At 41.7% G+C, this 11119-nt stretch overlaps 1 protein-coding gene across 1 annotated transcript; it reads left to right on the top strand.

Annotated features, from left to right (window-relative positions):
• Positions 1 to 147: 147 nt before the first annotated feature.
• On the top strand, positions 148 to 10749 carry wsb1 (WD repeat and SOCS box containing 1). The gene is made up of 9 exons (XM_038285984.1): positions 148 to 465; positions 1538 to 1706; positions 2799 to 3082; positions 3286 to 3417; positions 4361 to 4461; positions 7631 to 7803; positions 9981 to 10094; positions 10390 to 10497; positions 10578 to 10749. Exons 1-9 carry the CDS (start codon positions 426 to 428, stop codon positions 10738 to 10740), a joined length of 1284 nt encoding a protein of 427 aa, XP_038141912.1. The 5' UTR covers positions 148 to 425; the 3' UTR covers positions 10741 to 10749.
• The last annotated feature ends 370 nt before the right edge of the window (positions 10750 to 11119 follow it).

Below are 11119 nucleotides of genomic sequence, written 5' to 3' on the forward strand. Positions count from 1 at the left end.
GGCGGTGCTATTGGTGTCACTATGTTAACGGTGGTGACGTTAGACTCGTCGTGCCATAACCATACCAGTTCTGTGAATAAATATACCTTTCCCAAATCACGCCTTCTGCAAGGATCGGCTGAAATTACATTATTTAAACTTCCGATGTTTTTGTTCCAATGAGTGGAACGACATAGAAATCTTATTTCCTCTACCGTTTGATAGAAAAAGATTATCTACGTCATCTTTTACGGGGACTGTATTTTACCTAGGAGGACTATATCCTTCCGCCTACCGCTCTTCTTTTGCGGAAGGATTCATTTAAGTTTTGTGTCTGTGAAAAGAAGGCGTTGTTCCGCTACCGGACCATTTGATCTCTTTTCTTCAAATCTTTTGGTGTTTTCTTCGTTGTTCAGCTGTTTTCTTCGGTCGGTGCTCTTATTTAGATGGCCAGCTTCCCGGACTGTGTAAATGAAAATGATTTAGGTAAGTAGCTTTCTGCTTTATGTCGCTCGGGACAATGTCACGTAGACAGGTTTTCTGAAAACGCGAAATTGTATCGGGTTTAGTTTTATCTGCTGCGAAGCGCTTAAAAAAATCCTGTCATTCTTTTAAGTGTTTATTGTAAAGTTGTATTTTCCTTGTAAATATCCCCCCAGCTACCTGCGTGAAGTGCGGGTTGGATGGAGAGCCATCCCAGCTGGAGTTAGTAGCTGAATGTGAAACTGGCTCGGTATCGGCTCCCGCTAACGCAGGCGGGAGTTCACGCATCGCTTCATCATGGCGCCCGGTTCCTTGCATCGGCCTTAATCATGGCCCTTTTTAAAAAAAATAGAGGATACCTCTGATGGAAAGCATTTAGTCGGGCTTTTATCAGCTAGCAAAACACGAAGGACATGCGACATCGAATCTGTACAGTTTGTTATGTTAACCTTTTACACTTTAATCCATTTCTTCTATTTTAGCTAAACGCAACACTGAGATAATCGGAGAAAAGGGAAATTGCCTTTTTTTTATTGATTTTTGACTGCTTTTGGCCTTGGCCCCACAGGGCTTGGCCCCATCGACAGGCTCCATGCTGCCTGTAGCTGTAAACACGTACAGTGAAAAACCCTGCGATCCACAGGCCTGATAAGGAAAGCCTCCCAATGTTAGCATTCCTAACACATTATCTAAGCGAAGCATCTGAAACTGGTTCTGTGAATAGTTATGCAAGCAGCAGTTATAGAACCATTTAAAAGTTCATTATCCAAATGAAGATATAACATTCCAGTAATTCTGAAACCAATTGTGTTGTGACTTTCAACCATCAAAGCCTCTGTTTATATGGATCGGTGCAATTCACAACAAGTCATCATCTTAGTTTCTCCATATGGGTCTGTTCTGGATCCTCTGGATTCACATGTTCTTTGTTTCATTTTTCTTTTTTTTTCTTTTCTTTTCTTTTTTTGGTGCTGTGTGGCACTTTGAGGCTAAATGATTAGCCTTTGTTTTGATTTTGGACTGCTGGTTCTGTTGCACTTTCCATAACAAAACGTGTTGTTTCTGTTTCCTTCAGACAAGGCGAAGTTCATCGGTGAACTCCTGGTCCCTGCTGCTCCCTTTGACCAGAAGTCTGGACGTGAGACCTGGACTGTAGCCTTTGCACCAAATGGTTCCTACTTTGCTTGGTCTCAGGGACATCGCATTGTCAGACTCATTCCTTGGTCTAGCTGTCTCAGGAGCTTGTAAGTATCATGTATTTATTTGTGGTGGCCATTGCCGTTTCTTTCATCTTTGGCATCTGAATGGGGAGGGGACTCTGAACTGTTTGAACCCTGCTTGTCCTGTTAATGAGTTCTTTAGGATTCTGTTGACACATGGCATTTAAAGAGTGATTGATGGCAGCCCTCAGGGACCTGAACTTGGCAACTCCCCCCTTCAAAGCAGACAGCTGCAGTTTAAAATATTTCCAAAGATAATTTATCGACTAATAAACTAGACTAATACACACACACACACACATATATATATATATATATATATATATATATATATATATATATATATATATATATATATATATATATATACACAGAATTAACAGTTTTGGGCTAAAACTGTTAATTCTGATTAAGTACTGATGTATCTATTAACTCACTGGAGAATGAATTGCTACTTAGATTAATGGTAGACTGACTGTAAAACATGCCGTTTGCTGAAAGAATAACTTATTTGCAGCAATAATTAAGGCAAAACTACAGATATAAACTAAAAACTCTCATAAACGTAGAATATATTTTCTCCATTAAATATTAAATGTTTTCTTTATTCATTTGTGTGTAATTAAATATGTAGAAATGTCTATTTTATTTTTTACTTGTTTTTTTCATTTGCAATTAATTAAAATGCACAATAAAGTGTTTTTTCTTTATTCCCAAATTTTTTATATTATAAATTTACAAAACGGCTCTTTTAAGATTGATTGATTACTCAATGGAATAGTCGATTTCTAGAACAATCGACTGGTGCAGCTCCAGACCAATTGAGCCACATTTTGATCATAAATAGGTCGAAGTTTGTCCCTCTGCTTTAGAAGCTTTACACAATGAACCTGCTGACATGTTGCTATGGTAATAACAGAGTAATATCGGACCTGAAAGATGACAGTGAGTCGTCCAAACCGGTCATTTTGAACCAGTATTGATTGGTGGCCTTATCTGAGGAATCTGGCTAATTGAATTCTTAATAATATGAATTTAATCATTTAGTCTCAAGTCTTTCTTAATCCCTGCACCTTTCTAACCATCCCCATCTGTATTCCCCTCAATCTTATTTAGTTCTGTGAGCGCTGGTGAAGAAGGTACCATTCCAACTAGTCCCAGGCATTTATCCCGTCAAAACAGCGATGGAGGCCTTACTGTCGCACTAGCTGATGAAGCCCGTGAACACACCATCGACTGTGGGGACATAGTCTGGGGTCTTGCCTTCGGCTCCTCTGTGCCGGAGAAGCAGAGCCGCTGTGTCAACATCGAGTGGCACCGGTTCAAGTTTGGCGAAGACCAGTTACTGCTGGCCACAGGCCTGAACAATGGTCGCATTAAGATCTGGGATGTTTACTCTGGTGAGTTCCGTCTGGAATCCGCATCTTTTTCTGTCTCCAGCAGCTAATTAGAAAGAAAGTGTGAGATCTCACCTCCTTTGCCTCTGCTGGTTGCTCAGCAGCTACTGATTAGTTTCTTTACATATAAACCTGGTTCTGGTCAAACTGAAGTGTACCAAGCTTTATCGTAGCAGATTGGAACTTTTGCTCTAAATCTGTTCCAGGAAAGCTGCTGCTGAATCTGATGGACCATACTGATGTTGTACGGGACCTGACTTTTGCTCCTGATGGCAGCCTCATGTTGGTGTCTGCTTCCAGAGATAAAACTCTTCGTGTGTGGGACCTGAAAGATGACGGTGAGTCGTCCAATCCGGTCATTATGAACCAGCATTGATGGGTGGGCTTATCTGGTAATCTGTGGCTAATTGAGTTCTTTTTTTATATATTAAACACTTAGAACATTTTATATCCTTCATAAGCTGTTTAGTTTCAGCTAAAATCCAGAGTTATGAGTTGGAAATGCTCAAACAGCCTTATTTGTGGTGTGGATGAGACGGATAGAGTCTTCCTGTAGAACATCAGTCCACGCGGCTACAGGCCAGCCGACGCCCACAGCAGACCAAAGTGAAAGATAACCATCGGTGGATTGAAAAGTTCTTCCTTTTGCTACTAACTTGATGCTTGTTCAAGAACAAACTGAATCCAATTTGGCAGCAATCTGACAGAAAATCGTGTCAGACAAGGTTGTGGCATTTAGCGCCCATTAAATAGAACTATTATTAAAATAAAAATTGACTTGTGTGTGACATAAGGAACTAACCCATTTACAAAGCTTTTGGTGGGCTACTCTATAAAAGCCTGGAACTCGGTGCTATTTCAGACATTTTGAACTGTAATCTTCCTGAATTTGGAAGCAAAATGTCTTCAAACTTGCTAAACAAAGTCCAGTGGATAATTTTTTTAGCTTTTTGGAATGACTATGACCTAGATGACTGAAAATATCCACCGGCAAACATAAGGAACAATTAACCCGATGGATCAATTGATGATCAACAACAACCATAAAGATTAAGTCTCTAAAACCCAACAGTAGCTGGAAGAACAATTTTAATGCAGCAGTAATTAGACCAAAACAATGTTTTGCATTTAAGGTGGAAAAACCCTTTTGACTGTATAGTAGCATTTTTTTTTACCAAAGTTGTTTCAAATTCTGGAAAATCTCCCTCAAACCTTTTAATATCCAATCATTTATCCAGTAACTGAATTAAATGAGTGAATGTATGTAAATATGTCCAACAGGTAACATGGTGAAGGTTTTACGGGGACACCATAACTGGGTTTACTGCAGCTCCTTCTCTCCGGACTCGTCCATCCTGTGCTCGGTCGGTGCAGGCAAAGCGGTACGTTTTCATCCTTCTTCCTCCCGGAGCTTTAGCTTGATGTCTTTGTTCAGTTGCTTGTGATGTTATCTCCAATCAGCCTTGTAATTGCTAAAGTTTCCAGCTTTCCTGCCCCTTGATTAAACCGCTCAGTGTCATTGGTTGTCTGCACCAGTTTCTTCTGGGGCTTACAGACCTAGAACAGTTAGATAATTAGGCTCATAACCAGACTGGAAACTAGGCAGAAAGCGAAATAAAGCTTCTTATGGATGTGTTAAAAAAAAAAAAAGCTTGTAAATGAAAGATTTGCTAATATAAAGCTTCTAGATGATATTATAGCTTATAGATAATATTTGAATGACATTTTGAAATGAATGTTTGCGGCCCTTACGGCCTCTAACTAGAGCTGGACTAGGCTGAGCATGGTAGCGGTTCTGTTCGGCTCTGTGTCCCTACAGTGTGTGTCTTGCTCTTCCTGTCACAGGTGGTGGCAGAGCTCAGTGTGTGATTGGTTTTGAAAGGAGCGCCGCGCTGACATTTGAGCAGCCGGTGTAAACCATGGACGCACAGTTCACAATGCCCAAAGGCCTGGCCAGGGGCACCTGACCCGCAAGGTCAATCTGTACGTAGGTGCTGCTCTGTGTCTGTCTACCTCCTCTATTTATTTTGGACATTTCACTTTAAAATAGATGGCAATAATTTCATTGAGCTGGTGGTGAAGATAGGCCTGTATTCCTCCACCCCTGCCCCCCCATCTGTAACTAGCACCAGATCCCTTCTGCACACAGTAGTTCCTGTTGAAATGCGGCAGCCTTTAAGCCGGGCATACACTGTGCCATATTTTCAATCGTTGCACGCAGCTTCAGCTCAAACTGTACGACGAAACCGCAGGGTTTAGGCGTTCACAGCTCACGATGTCTGTTCTCACACTGTGTGACACGACAGTGATGCGATCTACATCAGGGTTCCAGCGGGTCCTTAAAAAGTCTTAAAAGGCATTGAATTCTTCAAAATAAAACTACGGCCTTAATTGGTATTAAAATGTCTTTTGTAGGTCTTAATTTTCAAAACATCATAAATAGGATTTTTTCTATTACGATTTATTTGTTTAATCTAAATAAAACATTAAAATGGACAATTATTATTATTATTTTTTTTAATAAAAGAAAAAATAACGGTTCTCCATTATTGGTTCCGTCCCGATAGCGGAACCAATAAAGCGTTGTTGCGGCTGGGACATTTGGGAGATGCACCATTAACTTTTTGTCTGGAAAATATGAGCAAGTGTAAATGTAACTAAAATTGTCTCCAGCCAAGAGTTTTCTCCATGGCTAAAACCAGGGAACATACATGAGGCTCAGTGGATTTTGTACATAAAGCGATTCGAGCTCTGAACGATGGGAATTAAGGCAGTGGAGTCTCAAATGCGAAGCACGAAACGCAAAGCGTCAAAATGGAGTTGCCGAGAAACAGCCGGTATTTCTCAGTTTAGTTCCACCCTTGTCTCTGCAACGCCTCCACTTATCACCAAATCAAACATACTAAGAAAACCATACAAAGAAAAATAGCTGCAAAAAAGACTAAGCACTGGTTATGTTGTGGCTTTAAAACTGATATGTTTTGTTCCCTGCTAAAACAAAGTTTGTGAATTCAGTTAAATAATTGTTAAAATATATCTGTCATTTGTGTGTTTTTAGCTTTCTTCCTGTATGCGAAGCTTTTCAACATTTGAAACATTAGTGCAGTGGTTTATGTTAAAATAAACCTTTGGGTTAAGTTGTCGCAAGCAGGTTTTTCTTGTGTTTCTTGTGAATTTGGTCTTAAATTTTTATTTCAAGTGGCATTAAAAAGTCTTGAATTTAACTTGCCTTATGCTGTAGGAACCCTGAAAATGCTCACACTGTAAACTCTAAAAACCAAGTGGGACTCAGCTCCGCAGTGAGAAGACGCTACTCAGACTCGTCTATCCGGAACCCAAACCAGAAGAAGAATTTGTGCAATTTTGTGCTGAAAGCCCTAAAAAAAAAAAAAAAAAAAAAAAGGCGACGATGTATTTGGACAAAAACGTGGCTGAGCAAACGTGGCTACTAAGGTCTGTCAAATTTACAGAAAGAACTCCATTTCACTCATTGCACCCCTGCCATGCTGTGTTTTCATCTGAGAGGAAGAAGAAGAATTCTTGTTTACCCGCTGAGCGATTTGCCCATAACCATCTTACGACGGCGGGCTGAATTTCAAACATTTTCTCCTGACCTTACGATTCCTGATCGGGGAGGTGGTCACACAGTGTATGCCCGGCTTTAGCTGCCTCTGGCAAAGTAACAACTCCTCTTTAGTCGCATTTACTCAAGTCAAACATGAGCACCATATCTCTATCACTGCATTTCTAAATGTTATTATGTAATTACAGAAAAAGAATCCTTTAATTTTGGCTGTTCTGGTTTATTTTGACCCTCAGAAAACTTTTAGCAATAACAGATGAACAGCAAAAGATTGGAAATATTAAAAACCGATTCAGCAAAACGCTGAAGCTGAAACAAAAGGGGAACTACTTTATTACAGAAGAGCAGGGAAGTATTTCTAACCCCTCCGTATGCATCAAGTTTCAGTTCATCTCTGTAGAAATCAGAGATAGAAGCAGCACTCTGCTCTTAGATCTATGTTGATAAGCTTAAATGCAGGAGTCATGGATGTTTGTGTGCATGGACGTGTGTGTGGACATGAATATAACTACTGTCTGCCGGAGGAATCAGCCCTTTGGCCATAAAATCTGCTCTTCTCTTTGCAGTATGTGTCTCTCTCCCTAGGCTCTGTCGGAGACGCCAGCCTTTTGTAAACACACTGAACTAAAACTCTGAAAGGAGAAACCACTGGAGTAATTTGTTACCTTAAGTTTCTATTTGTTTTGTTTTTTCACTTTTTTTTTCTTCCAGAATAATATTTCTAAAGTTGATTTACTGAACATTAATGCTAGTAATATCCTGCTGTAGATTTCTGATTAACTCAAACGATTCCTTGTGTCACTGCTAGTTTAACGTCATCTCTGTGACACTGAGCATACCTTGTTTAATTCATGTCTGATTGAGTCGTAGATTTTTTTGTTTTTGTTTCTGTTAAATGGAACTTAGTGCATCCAGTTGCTTTCCCATTTAATCCATCAGCTCCAACCAGTCCTTGCTTCCCCTTGCAGGTGTTCCTATGGAACATGGATAAGTTCACGCTGATCCGGAAACTAGAAGGGCACCACAATGATGTGGTATCCTGTGAGTTTTCACCTGATGGCGCCCTGCTGGCCACAGCCTCGTATGACACCAGGGTCATCGTCTGGGACCATCAGAAGGCTACCATCCTCTTGGAGCTGGGGTAAGGACCGCTGTCAGTTCGTGACCATTAAAACCATTTTACTCTCTTGCAAAGCATTTATTTCACCAGTATTATTAATTGCAGTTAAGGCGTGAATATTGTTATTCAGTACATCTGAGGCTATGTTTATTTAGGTTTGTTAAATATGCTTGAATAACTTTCTCAGTCACGCTAACCCCCAGATTCCACATACTCCCATCAAAATCTCCATCAATATATTTATTTTATACTGAGGGGCTTAAAAGTATAATCTAATCTAGTCAAAAGAAACTTCTTATTGCAGGAATGGCTGAAGGATGCTGAGTTTGGAAGTAGAGAACAAAAATAGTTTTGTATGATCCTGGTTATCCCTGTTACAACCCAAACAAAAAGGAACTTCAAGTGATCACGTACAGAGCAGAAACGGAACATATGCTGAATGCAGATGGTGATTTTTTTTTTTTTTTATAAGGTCATATTAAATTAAGCGTTCCTTTCCACATGTTTTGCTCCCATGAGTTTAATAATAATATCGAGTATGCTCTCCTCGATCTCAGAGGAAGTCGGAGCGAAGCAAGACAGGAGGAACAGCAGAGGCTTTGGAATGTGGTCTGGAGCGCAGTGGTGGTGTGACGGAGGATGTTGGATTTTGGGGTTTTCCTGGCTGGGGTCACAAGGGCTGCTGGTGCCTATCTCCAGCTGTTTAAGGGCAAGAGGCGGGGTACACCTTGGACAGGTTGCCAGTCCATCGCAGGGCAACACAAACAGGACAAACAACAATCCACACTCATACTCACACCTAAGGAGAATTAAGACAAACCAATTAACCTAAAAGTCATGTTTTTGGACTGTGGGAGGAACGGGTGTAAATCACATCCATCATTACCCAACGATTAGATTATTTTCGATACTCAAGAATACACCACGATTTTATTTGATTATTGCTAATTAGTTTTTTGTTTGTTTTTGTTTTTTGTTTTGTTTTTACACCTTAGAGGCTAGACAATGTTTCAATGAATGAAAGCTGTAATATCGTTATGAAATTTTTTTTAGAAACAGCAAATAGCAGAAGTAGAAAAGTTGCATCCCGCCCCCTCCACAGACGCTCCGCTGCACCTCTCCCAAATTGTAGCTGACCGCAAACAGTGCCGCAGACAGGAGGCCGGCTTGCTTTGCTTTTATGACCGAAATTGCAGAAAACAACTCGTGAAGTTTGACACACTAGAAGAGCGAGGTGCGCGAGAACGCTGGGACCCTTTTCCACCTGGATCTCCACTCTTTTTGGCCCTCATGTCCCTCCGTCGTTGGACTAAACTTGCCCCCACTTCCTCCCCGCCTCAGCCGTATCTAGACCCACAGCGTGTAGCACAGACCACGCTTCAATATTGAGCATAAATCAAAAATGTCTGCGTCAAGCTCACTAAAACACACTGCTGTAAGAGTATAACCAGGAAGCGAGGTAGGAGGGCAAAATAGGTTTAGCGCCACCGCAGCTTGGGAGGGAGAATTACGCCCAGGAGCAAATGGATAAAAATGGACCGCAGGAAAAAAACAAAAAAAAACAATCAATACTCTTGTGGATGTATCGATTTATCGGATCGTCTGCTTTTGGATCGATGCATCGATACAAAACCATTATTATTTACACCCCTAGTGGGAGGAAGCCAGAGAACCCTTGCATGCTCAGGGACAACATGCAAACTGCATGCAGAAAGACCCCGGGCTGGGAATCGAACTCAGAACCTTCAGCAGTGCTACCCACAATTTAATTACTCATTGTTTTTTGAAGCGTAAGACCATCTGCCCTTTTTTTCTTTTCTTTTGTACATGACTAAAGGGATACACGCCCATTGAGGTAGTTTAAAATGTATTTTTCCTACAAACTAAAGGGATAAACAGGTTTTGATTATAGCTATGCTGGTGTGACAGATCAGCGGTTTGGGATTCAGCCGTAGTGTTCTGCTGTTAACTGTGATCTGACCTGAAGTTAGTTTTAAAATTGTGATTTATATTACAAATGCAATTAATAACCCAGCCCTAGTTTACAAACCATGAACAGTAAATGATCATTAGGTGAATCTAACAAAAAACATGATGCTGAGAAAGTTTAACTGCCATTCGCTCCATAGGTCAGATGGAACATGTCCTCTGGTACGGTTATATCAGCCATTAATTAGCTCTGCCATCTTCCTCTCCAGCCATCTTTTCCCTCCGCCGTCGCCCATCTTTGCTGGAGGGGCCAACGACCGCTGGGTCCGCTCTGTGAGTTTCTGCCCTGATGGCCGCCACATCGCCAGTATTACTGATGACAGGTAAGAAGTGGCCTCATGACAGATTTAGTTCTATAAACATGCTGAGGGCAAAACAAATGAGCTGAGAGGGAAGCGAGAGCAGAACTCCCACACACTTCTACTAGAGCTCACTTTCAGGTGCCTCCTGTTGGAAAGGAAGCAGTACTTAAGGAGTTCCTCTGTGCTCCTGTTTTAGATGTTCTGCTTTAGAACATGTGTACTGATTTAGACCCGTTTTAAGCAGAGCTATACATAGTTTCTTTGGATTTATCCTGCAGCTCTCCATTGCTGACCTAGCTGTGTCTGTTCTCCTCAGGTTGGTCCGTTTCTGGAGTATTGAGGAACGGGCTCCTCAGGCTGTAGCCTCTTTGTCCAACGGTCTCTGCTGTGCCTTTTCTGCTGAAGGGAATGTTCTCGCTGCTGGGTAAGAAACAGGATGAGCCACAGACTGTCCGTCCTTCCTCATGTCTTTCATTCACCTCTTCATCCCTGCTTTGTCTGTAGGACCCGCGATGGAAGCGTCCACTTCTGGGAGTGTCCCCGCAGCGTTGCCAGTCTGCAGCACATGTGCAGGATGGCCCTGCGCCGGGTTCTGAGCACCCAACAGGTGGAAGCCCTAGCCATCCCCACGCCCCTCCAGGACTACCTGACCTACAGAGTCATTTAAGTCTTTCCATAAGCGTGAACTTATCCATGTTCCATAGGAACACCTGCAAGGGGAAGCAAGGACTGCAGCAGTGTGCCGGAAAACCTTTAAAAAACCCCAAATCTTCTAGAGCCGATGTTAATAAAGAGCAGAGTGTAGGTTCTGAGCCACGTGGCCGTCTGCTCTTGAGCTTGACTTTGTACATATTTATTTTCACATGGCTTTACTACGGTTCTCTGGACCAGTACAGTCGTGTTATTCTGGGTTTCCTGGTCTCTGGGGTGTCGCTGTGCTCCTGCAGATGTGGAGGTCCAGCTCTAGCGACTCCTCTGCTGCTCTAACTTTAAATGGCTGTTGCACTTAAAGAGGCCTTGCAGCGGTGCTTGCTTTGAATGTCTTT

Source organism: Cyprinodon tularosa, unplaced genomic scaffold (genome assembly GCF_016077235.1).
Source record: "Cyprinodon tularosa strain WSP-4 unplaced genomic scaffold, ASM1607723v1 ctg219, whole genome shotgun sequence".
Lineage (NCBI taxonomy): Eukaryota > Metazoa > Chordata > Actinopteri > Cyprinodontiformes > Cyprinodontidae > Cyprinodon > Cyprinodon tularosa.